At 40.1% G+C, this 26,572-nt stretch overlaps 6 protein-coding genes across 6 annotated transcripts; 3 read left to right on the plus strand and 3 right to left on the minus strand.

Moving 5' to 3' along the window:
• The first annotated feature begins 210 nt into the window (after positions 1–210).
• On the plus strand, positions 211–2,263 carry LOC140799544 (7-deoxyloganetin glucosyltransferase-like). The gene is made up of 2 exons (XM_073153902.1): positions 211–855; positions 979–2,263. The coding sequence occupies exons 1-2, from the start codon at positions 324–326 to the stop codon at positions 1,923–1,925; spliced, it is 1,479 nt and encodes a 492-aa protein (XP_073010003.1). The 5' UTR covers positions 211–323; the 3' UTR covers positions 1,926–2,263.
• A 2,880-nt stretch (positions 2,264–5,143) lies between these two features.
• LOC140799714 (protein PHOSPHATE-INDUCED 1-like) lies at positions 5,144–6,205 on the minus strand. The gene has a single exon (XM_073154155.1). The coding sequence runs from the start codon at positions 6,167–6,169 to the stop codon at positions 5,246–5,248; it is 924 nt and encodes a 307-aa protein (XP_073010256.1). The 5' UTR covers positions 6,170–6,205; the 3' UTR covers positions 5,144–5,245.
• Positions 6,206–11,350: 5,145 nt separating this feature from the next.
• Positions 11,351–12,469, minus strand: LOC140799713 (protein PHOSPHATE-INDUCED 1-like). Its single transcript, XM_073154154.1, has one exon. The coding sequence runs from the start codon at positions 12,401–12,403 to the stop codon at positions 11,477–11,479; it is 927 nt and encodes a 308-aa protein (XP_073010255.1). The 5' UTR covers positions 12,404–12,469; the 3' UTR covers positions 11,351–11,476.
• Positions 12,470–15,629: 3,160 nt separating this feature from the next.
• On the minus strand, positions 15,630–16,787 carry LOC140799715 (protein PHOSPHATE-INDUCED 1-like). The gene has a single exon (XM_073154156.1). It carries the CDS (start codon positions 16,697–16,699, stop codon positions 15,773–15,775), a length of 927 nt encoding a protein of 308 aa, XP_073010257.1. The 5' UTR covers positions 16,700–16,787; the 3' UTR covers positions 15,630–15,772.
• A 4,071-nt stretch (positions 16,788–20,858) lies between these two features.
• On the plus strand, positions 20,859–22,515 carry LOC140799716 (protein PHOSPHATE-INDUCED 1 homolog). Its single transcript, XM_073154157.1, has one exon. The coding sequence runs from the start codon at positions 21,440–21,442 to the stop codon at positions 22,367–22,369; it is 930 nt and encodes a 309-aa protein (XP_073010258.1). The 5' UTR covers positions 20,859–21,439; the 3' UTR covers positions 22,370–22,515.
• Positions 22,516–24,089: 1,574 nt separating this feature from the next.
• Positions 24,090–25,545, plus strand: LOC140799717 (protein PHOSPHATE-INDUCED 1-like). Its single transcript, XM_073154158.1, has one exon. It carries the CDS (start codon positions 24,488–24,490, stop codon positions 25,427–25,429), a length of 942 nt encoding a protein of 313 aa, XP_073010259.1. The 5' UTR covers positions 24,090–24,487; the 3' UTR covers positions 25,430–25,545.
• The last annotated feature ends 1,027 nt before the right edge of the window (positions 25,546–26,572 follow it).

Genomic DNA, 26,572 nt, shown 5'->3' on the forward strand with positions numbered 1-26,572 from the left:
ATACAAATCTCAACGATAAGAAAAATGAGCTCAATCCAAATTTTAAACGGCTCGAGCCCATCACGAAGATGTATAAGCCTTGGATCAAAGATCTAATGCTTATAAATTATGAAGAATATATTAATAGATAAAAACTCAACCTTATTGAGCCGTTTATTTCGAGCCTGAACTAAGGCTCGTCGAGCACCGCTGCCAGAACTTTTCATTGACAATTGTCTATAAAACCGAGAGAGAGAGAGAGAGAGAGAGAGAGAGAGAGAGAGAGAGAGAGAGAGAGAGAGAGAGAGAGAGAGAGAGAGAGAGAGAGAGAGAGAGAGAGAGAGATGAGTTCTACGGTTGCATCTGATAAGCCCCATGCGGTGTGCATCCCCTACCCAGTCCAAGGGCACATCAACCCCATGCTCAAGATAGCCAAGCTCCTCCACTCCCAGGGCTTCCACGTCACTTTCGTCAACACCGAGTACAACCACCGTCGCCTCCTCAACTCCCGCGGCCCCGCCGCCCTCGACGGTCTCGCCGATTTCCGCTTCGCCACGATACCCGACGGCCTCCCCCCCTCCGACGACGATGCCACCCAAGACATCCCCTCTCTTTGTCAATCCATCACGGCCACTTGCCTCCCCAACTTCCGCCGCCTCCTCTCTCAGCTCAATGGCGACAATCCTTCTTCTTTTTCTTCTCCTTGTGTTCCTCCAGTGAGTTGCATCGTCTCAGATGCCTTCATGAGCTTTACTCTGGACGCTGCAAAGGAGCTTGGAGTCCCGGATGTCATCTTCTGGCCTGGCAGCGCTTGTGCCTTCTTGTGCTGCCTCCACTATAGGCATCTTGCGGAGAGGGAGCTCGTTCCACTCAAAGGTAAATAAAATTCAAATCTGCTGTTATCTTCTTGACAAACCAGGCCGCAGCCCCTGCTCCATTAGAAACTTAAACAATCATCCATGGAAAGCACATTAAGCCCCTGTTCTTTTTCATTAACAGATGTCGATCAACTTACCAATGGATATCTTGACACGCCGATCGATTGGATACCAGGGCTTAAGAACATGAGATTAAGAGACTTCCCAGCCTTCATACGAACATTGGACCCAAATGATGTCATGTTTAACTTCGTCAAGGGTGAGGCAGAGAGGGCTTCCTTGGCAACTGCAATCTTAGTCAACACCTTTGATGAATTCGAGCTCCCAATCATCGAAGCCATGACTCCAATGCTCCCTCCCATCTACACAATCGGACCACTTTGCTCTCTTGCCAACCAAGTCCCCGAGAGCCCACTCAGCTCGTTGGGCTCAAACCTATGGAAAGAGCAACCTGGTTGCTTAGAGTGGTTACAAGGCAAAAGGCCTAACTCTATCGTGTACGTAAACTTTGGTAGCATAGCAATCGTGACAAATGACCAACTTATAGAGTTTGCATGGGGCCTAGCCAATAGTGGATACGAGTTCTTGTGGGTAATTAGGCCTGATTTAGTGAAAGGTGACTCTGCTATCCTTCCAACGGAGTTGCTAGAAGAGATCAAAGAAAGGTGTCTATTTGCAAGTTGGTGTCCGCAGGAGGAGATCTTGTGCCATCCGGCGATCGGAGCGTTCTTGACGCACTGCGGATGGAATTCGACAATGGAGAGCATTTGCGGCGGCTTGCCGATGTTGTGCTGGCCGTTCTTTGCAGACCAGCAGACAAACTGTAGGTATGCATGCAATGAGTTGGGTGTAGGGATGGAGATCGACAATAATGTGAAGAGGATGGAGGTTGAGGAGCTGATAAGAGAGGTGATGGATGGAGAGGAAGGGAAGGAGATGAAGAGGAGAGCAATGGAGTGGAAAAAGAGTGCAGTTAGGGCCGCAACACAGCCTGGTGGAACTTCTTTTGTTAATTTTGAGAGGTTCGTTCTTGAGGTGCTAAAACAGGGGAGTTCCATCCTGGACTAAAGGTTGTTTGGGGGTAAATTTAAAGATCCCCAAAGCTCCTTAGTGGTACATGCATCATTGATAGAAGTTTTTTTTTAAAAACAAGGCCTATGGTGGACATTAATTTTGATGGCAGCTTGCATTTATTCTACTTGGCTGGTCAGAAATCATAAAAACTTCCAGTCTACTCTGCAGCATTGTACGAAAGATTTGATTATCAAATTAACTCAGCCAACAATGGTAGGCCACAAAAGAGCCGATAGTTGCTAGCATTGGATGAATCTATTTTATTTTTGTTATTTTTGTTTTGCTACTTTATGATGTTTAATTCAGGAAGTGTTAGTGTTCAATTTGGTGAATGTCTTGTGTTAGGATCTGATTGTTATGGTATCTCAGTGTATTCTTATTTGATCAGTTTGATGGTTAAAGCGGTGGTTACGAGGCAAAACGTGTACGTAAACTTTGGTAGCATAACAGTCATGGCAAATGACAAACCTATATATAAATGAGTTTGAATGGGGCCTAGCAAATATATATATGAGTTCTTTTGGATGATAATTAGGCCTGGTTTAGTGAAAGAAAGCTGTCTATTTGCGATCGAGTTGGACGTCTTCTGTCATCCGGCGATCGGAGCGTTCTTGACGCACTGTGGATGGAATTCCACGATCGACGGAGAGCATTTTGCGGCGGCGTGCCGATGTTGTGCTGTGCTGGTCGTTCTTCCCAGATGTGCGTCGGTCGGCGTGGAGATTGATAATGATGTGAAAAGGATCGATGGAGGTTTGAGGTCATATCGATAAGAGAGGTGATGGGAGGAGAGAAGGGAAAGGAGATGAATTAGTGGAAAGCAAAATTTACTAGATTCTTTGTCTTAATCCAATCCATGCTTATATTTATTGGGCTTAAATAAATCAAGATTCGAGCCGACTATACAAAAAAAAAAATTTATTCTGATGTAAACATTTTTATATTAATATAATAAGTAAACAATTATTTAGGTCTAGGGATGTAAATGACTCGAGCCTGAGCAAGTTGGCTCTAGCTCAGGCTCAGCTCGAAATTAATTTTGAATCCAATTGTGTTGTTTAGGCTCGAGCCAAGTTTAACCAAGTCTGAACCGAGCTCGAGCTTGATTAGAGTATGAGGAGGCGGTGGCGGCTTATCGATGGAGGAGGAAGTCGGAGAGGAGGCAGCTTGCCGATGGAGGAGGCTAGAGGAGATGGTCAATGGAGGAAGACGAACAGGCTGACGGAGAGGAGGAAGAAAAGGAGACCGTCGAGCCCAACGTCGATGGTGGAGGAGGCCGCCGAAAGAGATCGGAGGAGATAATCGATGGAGGAGGACGACGAAGAGGCCGATGGAGAGGAGGAGGTGACGGCAGCTTGCCGATGGAGGCTGAGAGAGATATGGAGGTTGACGGAGAGGAGGACGTCGGATGAGTAAGGGTGGGGTGAGGTGAGGGCAAAGGTGATGGGTGAGAGCATGGGTGGTGGCCAGGTGAGGGTGATGGGTGAAGTGATGGTTATTGGTGGGAAGGAGAGTAAGAGGGCGAATAGATGAGGGTGGGGTGAGGTAGGGCAGGGGTGATGGGTGAGGGCATGAGTGATAGCCCGGTGGGTGAGAATGGGGTGGGGTGTGGCAAATGTTATTTGTTAAATTATGATGAGTATTTTAATTATTTATTAAATTATTATTTTAATTTTATGTTACATCAAGTGTATTACATATTTTACTAATATATAACTAAACACTAGAATAGTTCATACTAGTATAGAAAATTAGAATAGCTAAAGTATTGGTCTCCAAATTTGCATGGTTATATTGACCCTTCCATTGCTCACGTGCTGATCGGCTCATATTATTAATTCTTATTAACCCTTAAGTGTTCCAGTCCTTTCATAGAACACCATTTATTTATAAATAAAGCCCTTTTGTTTAATTATTTAAAATGAGAGGTCCTATTTGCTAAAAACACCAGTCATATAGCCTGATGGATTATTTTGCAGTATCTCAGTATTTTGATAAAAGACGTAGCAGTCCAGCCCAGGCAAAGAACAAAATGGAACGAGAAAATCTATAATTGCAAGAAGGGCCTTATTATGAAATCCATAAACTACGGGGTATAAATGTGATCATCACACAGGCATTCCATTCCAGAGGCTTGTAATTTGAGTACTTATTCCTCATCAGATGGGCGAATTGGGCCACAAAGGCCCCGATCATCTCGGCCCATTAGACTCGGCACTTGAATCGCAATGCATGGGATGCAGTCGTTGCAGCGGTTGTAGCAGTTGGGCGGCGTCGACCCTAATCGGATCTTCTCCTCCATTAGCCTTCCCTATTCGATGGATAAATAAATCTTTATGAGGAATAACAAAGAATAGGCATAGAAAAAGGTGGATAGATAGATAGATACCTCAGGATAAGAGATACTATTCATGCAGTTGGTTTCAAAGACCACGGTTAGAAGTGTTAAAAGGAAGATGGAGGTAAGGAGAAGTGCATGGCATGGAGATGAGTTCATGATATCCATGGGAGCAATCTCATATGGGTTTAAACTCGATCTCCAGTGTATATAACTTGGGAGGGGGAGGAGGAGGAGATGGGGAAAGGAAGAAGACAAGTTCCCAGTTCTCTCTCTTTCTCCATTTATTTCTCTTCCGAAGACATTTGTTGTAATTTAGCGCACAACTATCAACTACTATTGGGAATGTGGGTTTGACTGCCACCATATGAATGACATGAGAGAGCTTGGTGTAAAGAGGTATTCAAGTTTAGGGATTTTTTTTTTTAATAACACCCTATTTTTAATACTTTTTAACACCTCTCTTTAGGCGATTTGTAATCCTGGGAGGAATGTTCTATTAGGGATACCAAATTTATTGATTTTTTAAGGAATTATTTTATTTAAACTTCCAGAACTATTTTGTTATCACATTTAGTCATGTATCTAAATTAATATATATATATATATAAACAATTAACAATACAAATTTCTATAAAAAAAATATAGTTCAGGAGTGTATGCAGTAAAAACAGTGAAACTTTATGAGTCTAAGTAAAATTATCTCTTATTTTTAAAATACCTAAAACGCCCTTGTATTATCTTTGCACTTTCTCTTAGCTTCTCAAACTCTAATTTGAATTACCTTTGTAAAACCTAAAATTCTTCAAGAGTACTTGATTTGTAAAGTTAAATAAACCATAGTCTACGGTGAAGGACCCAAGTAAACAAGCAGTTCAATAACTTCACTGAGACAAATTTTATTATATGCAAGCATTTACAGAAGCTACACAATCCCAAATCACACCCCCAGAGTCTTCTAAATCCCTTTCAAGTTTCAAACCACTGGCGAGCAAGAGGAAGTAGCAGGATCAAACATAGCAGGCACTAAATACTTCCTCCCATTGATCCCCTCCGCATTATAACTCCCACCACTGCTCGAATCCAGCAACAACTCCCCCGGATAGCCAGGATACGCCCCTTTGCCATAGACTCCGGTGCAAGCCGAGCCCACTTCCACATGACCACCGGCATCACCCTGGAAGTAGCCGTCCCCAAATGGGTTCGTGACAGCCCCAGCCAGCAGCTTAGCAACGTTGATGACCATGCCGTCCACCCCTACATCGCCATTAGGAGCTCCAAGAGGAGGACTCTGAGGCCCATACAGTGGCTGGTGGAATGGCCATGCGCACTGCCCTGGGCATTGGGTCGCAGAATTCCCAACCCACACGTACGCCGGCCCGGGCCCGGCGATCGAGCCGTGGGTGCCGCAGGCGCTCTCGCAGAAGCCCTCGACGGCGATGTCGGTGGCGGTGAGGACTAATGCCACGCCTGAGCTTAACGCATTGGCTTTGAGTGCTAGCTCCGTGAGCTGAGACTTCTTTAGTAGCTTTCCGATGGAACAGTGCTCGTCGGTGACTTGGTTGGCTAAGGCGATGTGGGTCTTAGCTTTGCCGGCCTTTTGGACCAAGTAGTCAATTGTGCTCCACCACTTGGCAACAGAGGGAGGTGTGGATGATGAGATTGGATGTTGGGTTGGTTGGGGAGTTAAGGAGAGGAGGAAGTCAGAGATGATGGATTTCTGGGATGGAGTAAATTTCCCATACCATAGAATAGAGATGGGGATGTCTCCTTGGAGAAGAGGACCTTTGTGGTATGAGAGAAGAGGAAGTGGTGGTTGGTATAGAGATGATAGCTTTCGAGTACCAGAGCAAATGTTTACAAAGTTTACAAGGATCAGAAGGAGGAGAGCTGCAGCCATTGTAGAGAGAGCCTAAACTTTCTATGAATTGGAGATGATGATGATATTGGATAGAGCAGAGGTCATATATATAGGGAGAATTGGCGCATAAGTTAGCGAGGGAGATTTTTTTTAAGGATTTTTACTTAATTGTCACTTTTTTTTAATAAATATTATAATTGTCATTTAAATATTTTCACTCAATTGTCATTACAATTAATTTTTTAATAAATGATCCACAGAATATTTCTAACAAATGGCATTTGAAATTAATAAATATATTAAAGTTTATAACCTAAAATATTTGCCAGTCAATTTTTTCTTACATAGAAAAAATTATACTATGATATTGAGTAATAATATTATGTTAGCTTTTGATAGCAGTTATATAATTACAATGAGAATTATAATATTAGAAAATTCTCAATGACAACTGCCTAACAATCTCAAATTATTAATTGATCAATGATGAATGGTGGGCCACATGATATAAATTGGAGGCATGAGGAGATGACATCTGTTCAGCATCTTTCTTACTACATTATTAGGGCATTGGTTTTGGAAAAAAAATTAAATTTAAAATTTTTGCATGGAAATTAGGGTTGCATGTGTATGAGGGAGAGTTCCTAGGTACTTCTAATGGCAAAGCATGTGAATGGGGTAGTGTGGATAGGAATGAGGTTTAGGGTTTACCTTAATTTAGTGGCTTAGAAAATAAGCAAAGCCTTGGGTGGAGAGAAGCACCAACTAAGTGCACTGTTTTAGAGGGGAATTGACAGCCTTAACCTTGTTGGATTTAGCACAAGCAGCATGATAAGTATATTATTAACTGCTATCAAATTGGCATCAATGGACATATTCTCAAGGGAATCAAGGAGAATTGGAATACTTTGTGTGGTTTAGAGGATTTGATTAAGCTATCATCTAGCTTCTAGGGAAGCCCATAGATCCCAACTTTGTTTAAAAGAACGTGACAAAGTTGAGAATCCACTATGATGATCTCTATTACAAATTAAAAGTGGTTTATAGTGGAGATTAATAAAGAACTTGATGTTATCGAAAACAAAGCTTGTTCAGCAATCTTGCTGGGTTTATTGAGTGCAAAGTTATCCCTTTTTTTTCAAAAAAAAAAAACTAATGTGCTTACTCATTGAACCCATTATTGAAGTTAGGGTTTGTAGTGTGTATCATTCTAAAATATTTTATTTGCATGTATACCTTCAAACATTGATATTTATATCTATGTCTCTTGAAACACAGTTTTTACATGGATTCAACTTTTTATTTCATGAATATCCTTCACACGTCAATAACTTTTAAAACTCCCATCAATTTTAACTGTGAAAAGATTATAATATCATTATTCTTCTTTGTACATGTTAATTTTTGCCAGGTTACTAACTTAAAGGATTATGAAGCATCATGAAATTATCCACGCAAATTTTATGGATTATGAAGTACACACATAAATAAGAAATTTTAGAGTATATATATATATATAAATCCATGAGACAGTTTTTAAACTATATGGCATTTTCTTTAAAGCAATTTCTTTGACATTTTGCATGAAGATAATAGCATATTTTGCCAATCTAGATGTAGGATTTACATTAATGTCAATAATATCAAGATTCCTTTTGTCGCCAATTACCAGCACAATTCTGAAGGTTTTAATATTAGTCACGTAACAAGTACTCAAATTTCATGAACTTTTATTTCGCTTTAAGTACTGGATAGAGTTGAGAGTTTAATCATGAAATAATTAACATTTCTGAGACAGCCGCTCGTGCAATTAATTATTCAAATTAATGCCTTAAGAACTCTAATAAATATTGGAAGCATGATTGGATACAACCAAAATAATAGTATGATAAGCATTATAACGCAGGGTTCTAATTATGAAACCATAAGTTTGGAATACATATTTTGCATATGATACGCAATGATGGGAACTTAACTCCTAATGACTCTGGAAGTATTATGGTTTATAAACTCGTTTAAATCATTTCTTGCACTCGAAAAAATGCACGGGAAAATGCTAATTAGGGCCCAAGCCAGGTAAGAGGAAAGTGTCATCTAGCTATTAATTGTTGATGTGAGAGAATCCTGTGATGCAAGCAAAGCTAATTAAAAAGAAGATGAGTGTAGCTGCCCATGCTTAGAAAAATCCCAATTCCCTAGTGTCGGTTTGACTTGAATACTATGGATAAAAGAGCATAGATTCCAGATTATCGCATCATGAAGTTTGAATTAGGTACATAATTCAAATTATAATTTAAACTTTGGTTAGTTAAGTTTGTGCGGCATAAAATTCAAGCTAATTCAAACTCTTAAAATGACATCCCCCCCCCCCCACCCCACCCTTCTCCAAGTGCAAAGAGCCCATCAACCCCACCCTACTCATGCGTGCACACGCCATTTCCGACCTCTTGTCCTTCCCTCGCCACCTTAGAGGACTTCGTCGTCACCCCTTACCCCACCCCCGCCCATGTCATTTCCGACCCATTGTCCGTCCCTCGCCGCCTTGACGGACTTTGGGGTCTCCTACATCCTCTTCAACTACATTGTCATTATTGTCTTCCATATGTTGAACTTGTCTTATCTCCCAACTGCAACAACGTTAGTTTTACCCTATCTTGTTAACCATGACTATCTATTTTATTTTTCTATTATTTCTTTTGTAGGGTTTTGTTATTGATTGATGATTGTTGTTTAGCCTCTTGAGTTTCATAGGGTTGTGTTATTTTTAAAATTTAACACATAATATTTATGCATAGTAAATCTAGTTTTTTGTTTGAAAAATAAATAGATGTTATTTAATATGAATAATAACAAAATTAAGAAATTTTGGCTTGTGAGACACACTGAAGCGTAGCTGCTCTAAAGAACACCACCTTAATCTGCGCACACGGGTTTTTTCCTTAAAAAAACACCACCTTAAAATTAAGAGAGTTAAACTTGATTACTATAACACTGATTAGTGGTCGGGCTCCAAGCTTAGCGATCAATTCTAAGATGAAAATTAATTAAGAATGTCCCAGTTAAATTATTATTTATTATTAGAATTTGAACAAAAAAAAATTCATATTATATGAGCCTCCTTAATTATTTGAGTATAAATCGGCTTAATTATGTCTCTTGTTATAATGCATGTATCAAGACCTATTTTACTAAGACAAAACTTGGCTTCTTCCTAATGATATCTTCATATAACAATCTCTCCGCCAAACCTATGGAGTAGGGTGAGTAAAACAAAAATTTACAAATATTCAAATGAAGCAAATGAAGACTTCATCATAAACTCCCAAAGTCTCCTTTTTTTTCCAAAGTTTTGAAGAAAAATCCTGGACTAAATCTTATCACTTAGAAGTAAACAGGCAGCCAGAATCTTTCTCTTAGATATGCAACTCCCAGTAAATTGTGCCCACTGGCATTGGGAGAATGCAAAAGGACTTAGATTGGCCTTGAATAGTTTGAGATATAAAACAACAAATGGATTCTCACTTGATCTCATTTTGTCTTCTCTTCAACTACACTACACTCTTTGTAATTAAGTTTTTTTAACTCACATGTAGATTTACTCTTTCACATGTACTAGATTTCAGGGGAGACAAAATCTAGATGTGGCCATCTAACTAGATATATGTGATCATACCTATGCCCATGTATAGAGACAAAGAACCTAATGTCAGGAGCAATGGATGCATATATCTTAATGTCTGGTAGTGCACTCAAGTCAATGGTTGTGTTCTTGAACGAAATTATAAATAGGGAACAGCCATACTTTGCTAGATTCTCTCGGATATATAGATGGGATTTGCTTGTGGAACGAGAGGGAAGAGGTGCATGAATGCGTACCAGAGCATAGGGATGGAGATGGAAGTATTCATAGGTAAAGTAGTAAGAATAGAGGGAAGTTTTGAAGGATTAAATTTGGAGAGAAGTCGGCAGGAGACACTGCAGCATACTGGATTTTTATAATCTGTTTGCCTGTTTGTTTGTTTGTTTGTTTGTTTGTTTGTTGTTTAAATCCCTGCACATTGAACACGGACCAACTAAATGGCAGGAATTGTTGCTATCTGTTGCAAAATAGAGTTCTCACTTGCTCCAAGAATTGGTCTCAATGTTAAATATCAAATGAACAGAAAAAACCTTTAGATCAAAGACCAATTATATAATTTATACCGTATTACTTAAGAACTACCTTACAAGATTATGATGTTAGATGAGTGAAAATTTTATATTTTAAATAACAAATAGATTTGATAGTATTCGAACTCCAAATCTCTACTATGATACTACGATAATTCACTATCTATTTTAAAATCTTAAGTTATAAAGATATGTAATTTTTTTATTTTATATTCTAGTATTAGAATAAATATTGAAAAAGTTTGTTCTTTACCGAAGCCCAGAGGAAAAAAAAAAACTTTTTCTTAGAGGTTTCAATTTTATCCCAGAGATATCTGAGGTTATTATAATATCGAACAAGTTCCCCATTCTATTTTTCCATCTTTTTAACTGAAGATTTTACCGTGCAATTCAATCAGCATTCAAGGACAAATATACAGTTTGACAGATCGATGTACTTTTATACCATCACCAACTATCAATGGCTGAGGAACAGAAGCATGTCATGGATTAGGAATTGCCAGTACGATCATGTTTGATTTCTGGAAGTCTTTTGCTGAGAATATGTTCTGATTCTGAGAAATAATCTGTCAGATCGCTGAGCAATCCACTCAGCTTCCAAATTATTAACAACAAGTAAATCATCTGCAATTTGTTCAACCTGAATGATGGATTGATGGCTTCCATTATTAACTCAGAAAAAAGATTATATGCAAGAAACACTCATCAGTGCATTTCTCCAACGACTATTCCTGATGGGAAGATTTTGATATTTTATGTTTAACAATCAATTCATACTCGTAGATTGCTTAAAACTAAATTTAACACAAGATAGAAGATCTACACTGAGGGTAATAATCAACTGTGCTTAACAAGAATTTACAGCAAATTTGTCTTGACAAAAACCATAAACATAAATGAACATGGAAATGGTGTGTTAATGAAGCATTTCGAATTGAAAGCTCGGGAAGGCTTCCTAATCATGCTGTGGAAGTATTGAGACAAATTAATCAAAGACCAACTTATGAATTTGGCAACACTATCGTACCCTTGATGCAAGAGAGCCACGAATTTATTCTCTAATCCACCATTTAATTTTATTGTCAAAAAAGAAAAAGATCTAAACGAATAAAAGAATTATCACTAATCATCGATATAAATATCCACACCCAAAAAAAGAACCCATTTCACCCAATCTCACACCAAGGTGGAGCAAGCCGACGTTGACGGGTCAAACAGGGCCGGGACCACGTACTTCCTCCCATGGGCCCCATTCGCGTTGTAGCTCGCTCCCGTGTTCGGGTCCAACAGCAGATCCCCAGCGTACCCCGGGTAGGCCCCCTTCCCGTACACACCCGGGCACGCCGTCGCGGCCTCTAAGGGCGCCTCCTTCGGCCCCTGGAAGTAGCCGTCGCCGAACGGATTCGTCACCGTTCCCGCCATCATGCTCGCGAGGTTGATCACCATGCCGTCGACCCCGACGTCGCCGTTAGGCGCCACTAGCGGCGAGCTCTGCGGGCCGTAGATGGGCTGGTGGAAGGGCCACGCGCACTGGCCCGGGCACTGGGTCGCCGAGTTGCCCACCCAGATGTACGCCGTACCGGTCTTCCGGTCGGATCCGTGCAGGCCACACCGGCTAAGGCAGAAGCCCTCCACCGACACGTCGTCTGCCGTGAAGACCAACGCGATGCCTCCTTTCTTGGGCCGGGCCGTGGATGCCAGCGTAGATATCTGGGCCTGGGTAAGGGACTTGCCCAGAGAGTACTTGTCGTCCGAGACTTGGTTGGCCAATAGGATTTGGGTCTTCACTGGGCCATTCTTCTTGGTCTTGGATACGTAAAGTTGGTCAATGGTGCTCCACCATTGATACACCGATGGGTTCGCAGCTTTAGGAGTGGTGGAGGTGAGGGAGAGGAGGAAGTCTGAGATGATGGACTTCTGGGTGGGGGTGAAGCGGCCGTACCAGAGGATGGAGATGGGGATGTCTCCTTGGAGAACTGGGCCATTGTGGTATGTAAGCAGATTAGATTGTGGTCGAACCAAAGACGTTAGCTTTCTCGACCCCATGGAGAGTGGAGCTAAGCTCATGGCAAGTACTACTAGTAATAATTTGAAAGAAGCCATTTTGGAGCAAATGGAGGAAGGCGAGAAGGAGATGTAGAGAAGTTGTTGGTGTGGAAGAAGGGAAGGGAAGGGAAGGGTATATATACATATAGAGATATGAAGGGGTCGACTAAGTTTCCTGTGAGCTTCCTTCTGGTACTATTTTTAGTTTCGAAAGTGACACTAAGGAAGCAGCTGTCTTTTTACTGCGTGGATAGATCTGAGAGGAAGTCAAAGGATGGACGCTGATTTAATTAATGAAAAAGTGTTGGATCGCGTACATGCAGGTGAGGAAGGTTCTTATGAGCTGGAAAGGTCCTTCGTATGCATTGGTTTGGTGTAGGAGTAGGAGTAGGACTCTCCTACTGTTTCAAAGACATATATTGAGTCTCTCTTACTCTAATACCATGGGCCATGGGCCATGGCCCATGCATCGCATATTCCCATCTCCAGCATTCATCACTAATAGGCCAGTTCTATATCATTCTATATGTTACTAAAGGAGCAATGCTGAGGGGACTTCCATACCTATCCTCTGTATCATGTCCCGTTGCCCGGTTCCAATTTACTAAATTATTCCTAGCATTTTTAAATTCGTATGTATTTCTATAAGAAAATTAAATTAAGTCTTTTTACATTCTCATTAACTACTAATAAGGAGTTTGGACCACATCGGGTCTAAGTCATTAACTTTGAAGTACATCAAATAAGTAAACTTCGAGCGGAATCACAAGAGAGGCTAAACTATATTTTAATCTATTTTTAATTACAAATAAATATGTTGCAATTCGAACTTAGTACCTTTTGTATTATGTTAACTCGTCATTATCTCGGAATAATGAACAGTTTTGATCCTCTGCATAGTAACACAATTGTAATACTTTTAACGAAAATGATACTACATTATATTTATATGGTTTGATATCAAAGAAAATCTAAGCAATCTTGAACTATCCAATCCTAGTGTTGAAGATCCCAAATTTTTTATTTTAGAAAAAGAATCCATGGACGAACGTTATTTATCTCCTTACACAGATACATAATACAGCGGGATATACAAAAAAAAATGAAGAAAATGGGCAATAGCTATAGAACAAGCTCTAAACTTAGCTACACATGTTGTCCCGACATTAATAGAACAAGGATCAAACCTCAAGAGCATACAAAAGATTAACAAAAGACACAAGACACAAGTAAGAGAAAGCCTACACTCGACCACCGCAAATATCAATCTAATAAGAAAAAGAAACAAAAATAACAAGCAAAGGTGGTTGCATGGAAGAGTCAATAATGTCATCACAAAATATGTCATGCTAGAACCCGAAGAGCCTCTCACATCTAAACATGACAAGGAGAGAAACGACTAACAAAAAACTCTAAGTCCCTCAAGTCACCCACCATAGCGACCCTAAATATTGAACAAAGCTTTGCATAGCTGAAGCCGACTGGGAGCCAAGGAGGACCAAGCATAGCCTTAAACCTATCTAGCCACACTAGCCATGGGCTGATGAGTACCAAAGGAGGGCGTAGAGGCCTTGCCTTCCTCAATGACTCACATCATTAGCTAGTGAGAGGGCTATGGCACGTCAAGGAAGAGGAGAAGATGAGGCAGAGACTAGGAGAGAGGATACTGATTAAGAGAGGGGGAGACAGAAAAGTGGCACTATCGATGACACTTGGGAGATAAGGAATGGAAACCTTAGCATAAAAAATGGAGAAGAGGAAAAGGCCCTTAACCTCTCTTTTTTCCTTGCATATCTTGTTTTCACTGTTTCTTTTTAACACGCCCAGTTCATTTTATAACTTAATATAATACTAATACTATATGCATGCGTTTGAAAGTGATTTCCAGATATAAGTTATTGCCTGGGTCAACGGGTCATAAGAAAATTTTAAATTCTCTAAAAAATTTGCCTAGTCTTAGGAAAGAATTTCTATATAAATTATTTTTCAGTTCACCGACTTACAAATATAAGTCGGCGACTGCATCAATGACTTATTATTAAATTATATAAAAAAATTTCACGCATACTTGATAATTATTTCAGAGAATTTGAAATTTTAAATATTAGTAGTTGACTAGATTTGGGACATATATTTAGAAGTCGCTCACTAGATGAGCAATTTCTAAAAACATATAGCGTCGTATTTAAGTTTTAAAATGTAGTATACACCTACAATAAATATGGTGTTGGGCTACAGGGGCTAGTTTGATCAAAACCTCTTATTTCTTTCTAACTGGATTCATAGATTCCATCAGCAAGATGAAGATATATGAATGCATGCTCTTGGATGCCTACCTACTATACAATACTACTAGACAGTAGATATGCCATCTTCCTAAGTTAACACCAATGACACAACTTTGCATGATTGGTGGTTAATAATTTTCAACATGAATCCTGAGAGGAGACATATGAACATAAAATAACAGAGAATCTTTCAAATTTTTATCATCACTCGGGATCTAAATATATAGTTTAACTATTAAACTTTCCCTAGGTCAATTCTTAACACCTTAATCAAGGGTCATTCGTGCATGCATGTCAGTAGTTAGAGCCCTTAATTTATAAATGAATGCTCCTTGTGAGAATAAAAGGTCGACGAAGACATCCAAGAGACACGGCGAATACAGCTTTTGAAACTAAACCCTGCTCCATTGTCACTAGATAACAAGATGACATAAAAGAGTCTTTGAGAGATAGGCAAAGCTAAGTGTTCTTTTCAAGCTAATCTCCTTCTTTATTAGTGTAAAGTCTATGTCAGTATCATAAGAGTAGGATCATACATCATCTAGAAGTTTTTCTCTCTTTTCTTTTCTTTTTTTTCTTTTTTTAAACAAAAGCTGACATTAAAAAGAAAAATGGGGTAGAAAATACATCATCACCAAATGAATTAACGACCAAAATATATATATATATATAGAGAGAGAGAGAGAGAGAGATAAAACAATTAGAATCAGCAGCTTACATCCCAATGAGTTCTCCTTAATCCAAAGATACAAGATAATTATGAATTGTAAAGTCCACTACCCCAAGGTTAAAATCTAGAGTTTTCTCATTAACTTTGATGTGGTATGGGGGATAAAACAGTTCGATTAATCATTTAAGGGTACGTAATTGCATTTTCTTCTTCCATTTTTGGTCTTTAGGACCCACTATCTTACATTTGCCTAAAGGATTACGAACTTTAGTGAGACAAATTAATCAAAAGACCAACTTATGAATTTGGCAACACTATCGAACCGTTAACGCAAAAGAGAATTATATTATAATCGACCAATCAATGTTTATTGCTAAGAAGTATGAATTAACGAATAAATGAATTACAGTGTCACTAATAACCGATATAAATATCCACACCCAAAAAAAGAACCCATTTCGCCCAATCTCACACCAAGGTGGAGCAAGCCGACGTTGACGGGTCAAACAGGGCCGGGACCACGTACTTCCTCCCGTGGGCCCCATTCGCGTTGTAGCTCGCTCCCGTGTTCGGGTCCAACAGCAGATCCCCAGCGTACCCCGGGTAGGCCCCCTTCCCGTACACACCCGGGCACGCCGTCGCGGCCTCTAACGGCGCCTCCTTCGGCCCCTGGAAGTAGCCGTCGCCGAAAGGATTCGTCACGGTTCCCGCCATCATACTCGCGAGGTTGATCACCATGCCGTCGACCCCGACGTCGCCGTTAGGCGCCACTAGCGGCGGGCTCTGCGGGCCGTAGATGGGCTGGTGGAAGGGCCACGCGCACTGGCCCGGGCACTGGGTCGCCGAGTTGCCCACCCAGATGTACGCCGTACCGGCCTTCCGGTCGGATCCGTGCAGGCCACACCGGCTAAGGCAGAAGCCCTCCACCGACACGTCGTCTGCCGTGAAGACCAACGCGATGCCTCCTTTCTTGGGCCGGGCCGTGGATGCCAGCGTAGATATCTGGGCCTGGGTAAGGGACTTGCCCAGAGAGTACTTGTCGTCCGAGACTTGGTTGGCCAATAAGATTTGGGTCTTCACTGGTCCATTCTTCTTGGTCCTAGATAAGTAAAGCTCGTCAATGGTGCTCCACCATTGATACACCGATGGGTTCGCAACTTTAGGAGTGGTGGAGGTGAGGGAGAGGAGGAAGTCGGAGATGATGGACTTCTGGGTGGGGGTGAAGTGGCCGTACCAGAGGATGGAGATGAGGATGTCTCCTTGGAGGACTGGGCCATTGTGGTATGTAAGCAGGTTCGGCTGTGGTTGAACCAAGGATGTTAGCTTTCGCGACCCCATGGAGAGTGGGGCTAAGCTCATGACAAGTACTACTAGTAGCAATTTGGAAGAAGCCATTTTGGAGAAAATGGAGGGAGGCGAGAAGGAGATGTAGAGAAGTTGTTGTGGGTTATGGTGTGGAAGAAGGATATATATATATATATATATATATATATATATATATATATATATATATATAAAGGGGATCGAAGGATGAGGGGAACCAAGTTTCCTGTGAGCTTCCATGTAGTATTTTAGTTTGGAAAGTGACATTAAGGAAGCAGCTGTCTTCTTACTACGTGGATAGATTGGAGTCGAAGTCAAAGGATGGACGCGGATTTCATTAATGGGCAGGTGTTGGATCGCATCCATGCAGGTGAGGAAGTTTCTTATGAGCTGGAAAGGTCCTCCATACGCATTGGTTTGGTGTCGGAGTAGGACTCTACTACTGTTTCAAAGACATAATATATTGAGTCACTCTTACTCTAATGCCATGGCCCATGCATTGCATCTCCATTCACCGATCCTACGGCTGCGCCCTTAGTTTTGGGGTCATCTTAATGTCCATATGCCAGTTCTAGATCATTCTAAATGTTCTAAAGAGCAATGCTGAGGGGCCTTTTAATGTTATCTTTTGTATGCCCTATATAACAAGGAAGAGTGGAATAAATGGGAGTGTAAATTATCACTTATACTTTTATGATTTGCTATGATTTCAACTCGGTAGCTTTTACAATGTAATTACAACTATTTTTTCTAATTCACAAAATTGTGCTGTTGAAAATTAAGTACATATATTTTTTTTATAGTCAATACATATTTTATTATAATTAAATATACAGTAGAGCCTTTTATCGACAATTGGAAAAACAAAATGCTTTAAAGTTGTTGCTTGGTAGGTTTCAAACTTAGCATTTGAACCTAGCAATCCTATGGTCTACACCAAAGTTACAATTTATAAATTTATATAATTGACAATATTTTCTAAAATATAAAAATTGTATGAATGTCTAGAATCATTATATAAATATAGAACAAGTTTTTACCAAGGAAATCAAAGAGAAAAGGACAAGATTTCAAGATGTATTTCTAATCGGGAAGAAAGCAATCTTAACCATGTTTTTAGGATGTGGTTCAAACCACTTTCAAAGTGGTTCAAGGAGAATTAGAGATTTTTTTTATTAACAAGCCTTATAAGAATAGTTCTTCCAGCAAAATTAGTTTTGGTAAACAGTATCCAATTAATGATATTTTTTAATGGTGAATAGTGCGTTTGAATACGCTTACTAATTATTATTTCTCTGGCAATTTCATGGATAGTCTTTATAGTCTATTTGAATTCTACATGGAAGAAGTTTATATAAAATTATTTATATTTAGAATTATCTTTATATGCTTATTATTTCAAAATTAATTATTGATAGGTTGCAGTGGATTTGATCTCTTAGGTTATATATATATATATATATATATATATATATATATATATATTTCACAATTGTTACATAAATAACATCCAAATTATGTAAGTAAGTTACTAAATTACTAAACTATTCATAGCATCCTCAAAATATATTTTCACAGAGATGATAATTTTTTATTATTATCATTAATAACTAACTAATAGTTATAACTGGACCATATGAAATTTAAGTACATAAAAATAAGTTAAAATAAAGGAAAACCATGTGAGAAGCTAAGTTATACTTCACTATCTTTTTAATTACAAATTAAGTACCATCTGTACTATGTTACATCACCATTTTCTCTAAATTAAAAAAAAATGATAAAAACACTTAAAATGGTACTACATGATATTTGTAGTTATAGATGTCATTGAGGTTTGCTATCATGGAAATCTATAATATATCTTAATTTTGCCATTTCTTCCAATTGGATCCATAGATTCCATCATCAAGAAGAAGATATGTGAATATGACAGCGTCCATGTGGTCCAATCAAAGGACAAATTTTGCTTTATGATGCATGCTGTTGGATTCCTCCCTCTCCATAGTCGTAGACTAGTAGATATTGCCATCCTCCTAAGTTAACACCAATGACACAACTTTCCATGATTCGAGGTTAATGATTTCCAACATGAATCCTAAGAGGAGACATATGGGCATAAAAATATATAACCGAGAATCTTGCAAAAAATCTATCATCATCACTCGGGATGTAAGTATCTAATTAACTCTTAAAGTCAATGGTTAAGATATCAATCAAAGGTCACTCGTGCATGCATGGTAATAGTTTAGAGGGCCTAATTAAGTTGTATAATTAGCCATGAATGCTCCTCGTGGGAATGGCAAGTAGACACCCGAGAGACACGCCGAAGTCTTTAGTCAGACCACTCACGTCCTCAAAGGTGATAGCTTTTGAAGCTACAACCTGCTCCACTGTCACTAGACAACAAAGATGCCATGAAAGAGTCTTAGAGATGGAGAGAGAGCGAAGTCTTCTTTTCCACCTAATCTTCTTTTATTATTATTATTATTAGTAGTAGTAGTATAAGGTATAACAGTAGGAGGATGGAGGTCTAGTCGGCAACGAGGTTTTTTTTAATTTTATTTTGTTGATAATTTAAGAGCTTATAAATTAGATACGAGTGAGACAAAGAGTTTAACTCTCACAAAATACATAAGCACTTAAATATTATCATATACTTGATTGCCTAATCTAAGCTTTAAGTTGTATGTGTATATCGTCCAATTATTACTCCGAACTAAATGACATCGAGATATTGCTCCAGGTCATTTCATTGTTAATTAGCTAATCCTCCAAGCCAATCGCACAGTCGAGTTACTCGTAGAAGCTAATCATACTGTCGAGCCATCATTTCTATAACCTCATTGGTCATAGAAAAAGATACCTAATAACTTTACAAAAGTCGGTAGACAATCTAAGTTAAAAGAAAATAACAAGTTATATCTTAACTCTTATTGTTTGTCTAAATTTATTTTACCTATCTATAGGTTTATTTGTATTGTTTTATCTTTTTATGATTCTATTTTAATTGAAATTATTATTTTTCTTATAATTATTAACTAATCTACCCATCGAATTTGAAGATAATTTTTAGAAACAAAGTTATTAATAATTAAATAAATCTGCCAATGCATCTAAAATAATTCTTATCGAATTCTAGATGATAAAAATATACATATGTTCAATATATTTTATCATGTTTTTTTTTTATATAAAATCTTATCGATATTATTTTAAATATATTGAAAATTTTATCACTCCTCTGTATCTTTTTCTCCAACAGATATATCAAAATTCGAAATTTAGATTGATAAAATGTAATGAAAAATAAATAAATATTACACTATAGCTTAGACCACAAAGTACTTAATTGCTTTAAATTGAAAATAGATAGTGATTTCGTGCAATTAAGCTAAATCATAGACGGATAAAGCGTAATTAACCTTAACTTTTATTTATAAGAAAGGGAGAAAAAAGGTGACATGCAAAGTCCACTATTTGAAAGATGCAGGTAGTCATTTATCGAGTGCTTTGAGCTAACTACCAGTCTACTAGCATGGCTTTCTCTGCTGCATTGGGAACTCATCATCTTTGTCCCTCACCTTAATGCCATTTTAATTTTTCAATGTACGAGCAATAGTACATATATATATATATATGCTGATATTATATATATGCGTCAAGGATCATTGGATTCTAGCTGTGTCTATTAATGTATCCGTACACTAACGAAGATAAGACTGCAGGGGGGGATGTAATGTAATGGTTAGAATAATCGAAAACTAACACAAATAAAAAGCTAATATCTTACATATTTTCTTCTCATTAAATTTCCCTCATATATTGAGATGGCTGCTGAAATATAATTAATTAAATTAATTAGGTAGGCATCTATTATGCTCCCTAATATCATCCGACGTGTAAACCTTACCCTCTTGGCTTTTGGGACAGCAAGGCTGAGTAGGGGGCCGGTTGGGGGATAAGAAATCCGGAGACGCCACGAGTTCATCGTGAGGTGGAGGTCGTACAAGAGCGTCGGAGCGCGGCCTCTTGCATGCCAACAGCTGTCACGCACGGGCTTCCTCTAGAACCAAACCAGCGCCACCCAGCTAAGTCACCCCCTCCCATTCAAGATTACAAACTTCCAGCTGTCTTCCCATTTTGCCCCTCCTCCTCTCTTCCAACGTTCGTATTTCCACTTCACTGACTTTTTAAAGAACCTCGACAATCGAGCCCGCTCTTTACCCTCTCCTTTAACTTGCTTTCCCGATATACCCTTCGATGTGAGAGAGCTCCCTCTCTCCCAAGTGTTTTCCCGTTCCTTCGGAGAAAATATCTACTCTACTCCCTCTCCGAAGCTTTCTTCTTTTTTTTTGTACCGAAGTTAAAAATTTAGTAAGCTAGTAGTATCTGTGCAAAACATTAAATGTTTCGACTTTCGAGAGATGTAAAAATAAATAGGAGATTTTAGAAGGATGTGTGTGAAAAAAGAGATCCAGAAAATAAATAAAAAACTCGTGTGCCTCCCCCCTAGACAATAAAAGGAAAAGGGCATTTTGGTAAAACGATGTGCGGAATACTACAGCTGGAACGAAGAAAAGGGCAGAGCCAGCTGTATGGTGACCGTTGAAAGGGCCAGGCACGAACTCTTTACGGGCCCTAAAGCCACCCATATGGGTCCCCTCTCTTCACCTCTGTCTCTTGTGTCACGTCACTTAACACTTATAAGCTACTACCTCCCCCTTCTTCACTTTCCCATTATATAAACCCCACCGCTCCCCTTCTTCTCACTCACCGCTCTCTTCTAAGCTCCTCAAAGCTCTTCTAACTATGGCTTCCCCTCTTTTCCTCGTGACGTTCTTCGTAGTTTCCTCCTTCCTGCTCTATTTCTCCTCCGCTGCGAGGCCGCTCACCGGGCCGGTGGATGACCAAACCCTCACCCTTACCTACCACAAAGGAGCTCTGCTCACTGGCCGCATATCCGTGAACTTCATCTGGTACGGTAAGTTCACCGCCTCCCAGCGCGCCATCCTCACCGACTTCGTCACCTCCCTCTCGTCCCCAGCTCCCACTTCCCAGCCCGAGCCGTCCGTGTCTACCTGGTGGAAGACCACCGCGAAGTACTATAGCCACTCGAAGGTTCGGTTGCCTACCCTCACCCCCGGCGCCCAGATCCTCGACGAGTCGTGTTCCCTCGGCAAGTCGCTCGCCGAGTCGCATCTCGTCAAGCTCGCGAGCCGTGGGGGGCCGCGCGACGCCGTCAACGTTGTTCTCACCGCCGACGACGTGACGGTGGAGGGCTTCTGCATGAGCCGGTGCGGGTCCCACGGGGCGTCGAACCGGACCAAGTCGGGCCGGTTCGCATACATCTGGGTCGGCAACTCGGCGACCCAGTGCCCGGGCCAGTGCGCGTGGCCCTTCCACCAGCCCATCTACGGCCCGCAGGGCCCGCCGCTAGTGGCCCCTAACGGCGACGTCGGGGTTGACGGCATGGTGATCAACCTTGCAAGCATGATGGCCGGAACTGTGACGAATCCGTTCGGCAACGGCTACTTCCAGGGGCCGAAGGAGGCACCGTTGGAGGCCGCGACGGCGTGCCCGGGTGTGTACGGGAAGGGGGCCTACCCAGGCTACGCTGGGGATCTGCTGTTGGACCCGAACACGGGAGCGAGCTACAACGCGCACGGGGCCCACGGGAGGAAATATCTGGTTCCTGCCCTGTTTGACCCGTCGACGTCCGCTTGCTCTACGTTGGTGTAGGATTGAAGTTAATTGAGGGGAAAGTAGTATGTATGTATACGAGTTTGATAAAGGAAAGGGATGAGCTCTTGGGAGGAGTAGATAATATAGTTTGTAATTCTTTCATTTGTTCGATGAAATTAATACTAAAAACCTTTTGTTTAAAAGTTGGGTTTTCCTAATGATTGGGTCTAAAGCTTGTTATCCATCCCATGCGGTAATTGATATTATCTGATACGTGGGGGCCAATGTTGGTATTTATCTCCGAACGTTTAAAACGTTTCGATTCCACTAAATCGATGTCTTACCGAGCCCCAGAATTATGACCAAATTAAATGGGCATTGCATCCACCTACGGCCAGTGCTGAAAAGCATGGCCCAAATTACTAATGTAGGAATCCATCCCATTTGGTTCGACTTATGATGGTGTTAGAAGTGTATACAAGAACTCTTATTTGTTTGTATAACTCTTAAAACATATATTTAAGAGAGGCCCTACTCAGGGAAGACCATCAAATAATCATTATTATTAAATTTGATTCTCTCTTCTTTCTCGTCAACAAAGGCTACTGTGGAAGACATAATAAATTTTCTTACTTGTAATTATTAAAATAATAAAATTAACTATATTTTTAGAGAGGTTAATCATTAGCTGACTAATTATAGTAGAATAATTGGCTATAGTTTATAAAATCCTAGTTATATATATATATATATATTTACATAAATACACACCTAGTTATCTTTCAAATTAATTATTAATAATTGAATAGAAAGAAAATAGACATACCGTCTCTAAGAGATTTTTTATTTTTTATAATTATTTAAATATAAATGGATAATTAGTCTTAAAGATACCTATATAAAAAATAAGGGATTTGAAATGTATAAATATAATATCAACTTTGGAGGATATACAAGTAAATTAAAAAGAAAATAAAAAATATGTATAACTAGATAACTGAAGGTATAGAGTTCTCAATTCATTTATTTTAGTTATCTTTTCTGACATTTTACGTCACAATATCTATTATGAATTCTTTTCTTTAGATTATTTCTTTTTAAATTCTTTTTTATTCTCTTTGTTAACAAATAAAATACAGTTTATTAAAATGGTTAGGGAATGATAATTTTTATATTTTATATGTGCACACTCTTTTAATATCTTGTAGCCAATAAATATTGTGAAGAACCATGACTATACAACCGAAAGAAGATCAAATCGTCCAATTAATTAAATTTTTTTTCATAGTTATGCATACAATATGGATGCCACGTGTCTGTTGGGAATGAGTTATAATATTTTATTTTTTAATTGCTCACAAGCCTCAAAACTATAAGACTAGACAAAGAGCTAATTAATGTATTAAGAAACTAATAAGTTTAAACTACTATCCAAATATAACACTCCAATAAATTATTTATTAAATAACAAATATTAATATTTATCGGGAGAATTAAAACCATAACCTTTGTCATGAATCGATAACGCGCTATCATTAAATTACAACAGTGGATGATTTGAGAAACAATGTTCAATATTTACTTTATTGTTACTTGAGTTCTATTCAAACAATACAAGGCCACTCCTGTGGCCTGCCCCCTGTTAGCATCTCAAACAATGGCGCGTCGTTCTTATCCTCACTCATTCCCTCTGGACCACACGGTTTACAATACTATCAAACAACTAATCCCAAACTCCATTATTAAATAAATCTTAATCCAATCCAGCTTCATTCCATTGTACATAATAATTTCCCTTGTTCACAAGAACTTTCGTCATCACATGCACTCTAATTCCCCATCCATAAACGGCGGCTCAATGCACGTAACCGGCCTCCTTATCTATTACCCCTCTTTGACTTCAACTCTCTCATTCTTTAATAAATTCTCTACAAGTATCCGGCAGGCAATGGAGACTCACACAGACACAAAGAATCCAGCTGCCTCCCCAGTGTCTCCATCCCTCTCTCTAGAACAATAGAGAGGAAGCTGAGAGGAACAATCCCCACCTTAGTTAGCTCTTCCCTCTTCCTATAAATACCCATCCTTTAGCTCACCACAAACCACCACAACCATTGTAGCTCTTTCCTGGCTATCTCAAAGATCTAATCCTTTCCTATTCCCTCAATTTCTCAGATGGGTTCTTGTCACTTCGCTAACCCTACCCTTCTACTGTTGGTAGTAGTGGTATTGAGCCTGGCCAACTCGTCCATGGGGTCGAGAAAGCTAACATCTTTGGTTCAACCACAGCCTAATCTGCTTACATACCACAATGGCCCAGTTCTCCGTGGAGACATCCCCATCTCCATCCTCTGGTACGGCCGCTTCACCCCCACCCAGAAGTCCATCATCTCCGACTTCCTCCTCTCCCTCACCTCCACTACTCCTAAAGCTGCGAACCCATCGGTGTACCAATGGTGGAGCACCATTGATGAGCTTTACCTATCCAAGACCAAGAAGAATGGCCCAGTGAAGACCCAAATCCTATTAGCCAACCAAGTCTCGGACAAGTACTCTATGGGCAAGTCCCTTACCCAGGCCCAGATATCTACGCTGGCATCCACGGCCCGGCCCAAGAAAGGAGGCATCGCGTTGGTCTTCACGGCGGACGACGTGTCGGTTGAGGGCTTCTGCCTTAGCCGGTGTGGCATGCACGGATCCAACCGGAAGACCGGTACGGCCTACATCTGGGTGGGCAACTCGGCGACCCAGTGCCCGGGCCAGTGCGCGTGGCCCTTCGACCAGCCCATCTACGGCCCGCAGAGCCCGCCGCTAGTGGCGCCCAACGGCGACGTCGGGGTCGACGGCATGGTGATCAACCTCGCGAGCATGATGGCGGGAACGGTGACGAATCCGTTCGGCGACGGCTACTTCCAGGGGCCGAAGGAGGCGCCGTTAGAGGCCGCGACGGCGTGCCCGGGTGTGTACGGGAAGGGGGCCTACCCGGGGTACGCTGGGGATCTGCTGTTGGACCCGAACACGGGAGCGAGCTACAACGCGAATGGGGCCCACGGGAGGAAGTACGTGGTCCCGGCCCTGTTTGACCCGTCAACGTCGGCTTGCTCTACTTTGGTATAAGAGAACTCGATTCGCCAAATCTACATATTTTCACAGCGTGGTGTTAATGTTATTCGTTAATTTGTTCGTCCTTCTCTTTTTCCGTGAATTAAGCAACTGTTTTGGAGTTTCTTTTATTGCTATCCTACATTTGGGGTGTAAACGACTCAGAACTTGAGCGAGCTGCCCAGCTTAGTTCGGCTCAACTCGACTCCTTTTGCGGCTGCTGGTTTCCCTCCAAGTTTCACCACCATGAGTCTGGTGCAATATCCCGTAGTTGGAGATACTTATAGGCCTTCGTAGGGAGCCTCAGTCCCCTCCCGAATCACCGTGCTATCTGCGAACTCGACGACGATGCGTATGAGGTGAACTATTCCACATAGTCTTCCAGCATCCCCTCACCACTCCCCCAACATATTGGACAACCTTATTAAAGAGAGATATGTCATCCGCACGTGAGAGTATCATTCTTCGCACGTGCGCAAATGCATGTCTCCTAGTCGCAAGCTTTTTTGACCCACGACCTTGGACTCGATCTCCTCTGCTTCCATTGCTCTTTCCAGCTGTTCGAGTCTCTCGTGCTTTATTTGCTATCATTTGTACTTAATCATAGTGATTAAGACTTCTCGTGCCTTCTTTAATCATGCTGGGTCCCCTTAGCCTATCTTCTATATTGCCTGCTAATTATCTACGTCTCACTAGGCCGAGTTTAATTCCCTCATAAACCTTAGTATTTGTAGATCAAAGGGTTCTTTAGATAATCCAAATTCCTACACTATTCCGCCGGAACTAAATTTTTCTTAAAATAATCTGAAGGAATAAAAAAAACTTCTTTTTTGTTGACTTTTCTAAAATAATAAATACTAAAAAAATAGTGAATTCTTTTTCTTATATATTTTTTCTTCGCTTCCATTTCTTTCTCTCCTCCGCCTTCTAGCATTGTCTGTGAACCAAATATTTTACCTAATTTTTTTTATAAGTTACAAATATATAGGCTAATTATATATTAGAAAAAATCTAAAAAAAATGACTCAGATATAAAATTTATCGAATATAAATCTCAAAAAGAAAACATATATAAAATGCCTGTTATCTCATAATATGACACAACCACTCAGCTGCAATAATTATAGTAAAAGGAAAAATATCACCTAATATTGTGAG

This window comes from Typha latifolia, chromosome 13 (assembly GCF_019914945.1).
Source record: "Typha latifolia isolate L0001 chromosome 13, TyphaL0001v2, whole genome shotgun sequence".
NCBI lineage: Eukaryota > Viridiplantae > Streptophyta > Magnoliopsida > Poales > Typhaceae > Typha > Typha latifolia.

Coding starts and splice junctions, on each gene's coding strand:
- LOC140799715 (XM_073154156.1), bottom strand. CDS start 16,699: ATGGCTTCTTCCAAATTGCTACTAGTAGTACTTGTCATGAGCTTAGCC.
- LOC140799544 (XM_073153902.1), top strand. CDS start 324: ATGAGTTCTACGGTTGCATCTGATAAGCCCCATGCGGTGTGCATCCCC. Junction 856..978: donor GGAGCTCGTTCCACTCAAAG/GTAAATAAAATT, acceptor TTTCATTAACAG/ATGTCGATCAACTTACCAAT.
- LOC140799717 (XM_073154158.1), top strand. CDS start 24,488: ATGGGTTCTTGTCACTTCGCTAACCCTACCCTTCTACTGTTGGTAGTA.
- LOC140799716 (XM_073154157.1), top strand. CDS start 21,440: ATGGCTTCCCCTCTTTTCCTCGTGACGTTCTTCGTAGTTTCCTCCTTC.
- LOC140799714 (XM_073154155.1), bottom strand. CDS start 6,169: ATGGCTGCAGCTCTCCTCCTTCTGATCCTTGTAAACTTTGTAAACATT.
- LOC140799713 (XM_073154154.1), bottom strand. CDS start 12,403: ATGGCTTCTTTCAAATTATTACTAGTAGTACTTGCCATGAGCTTAGCT.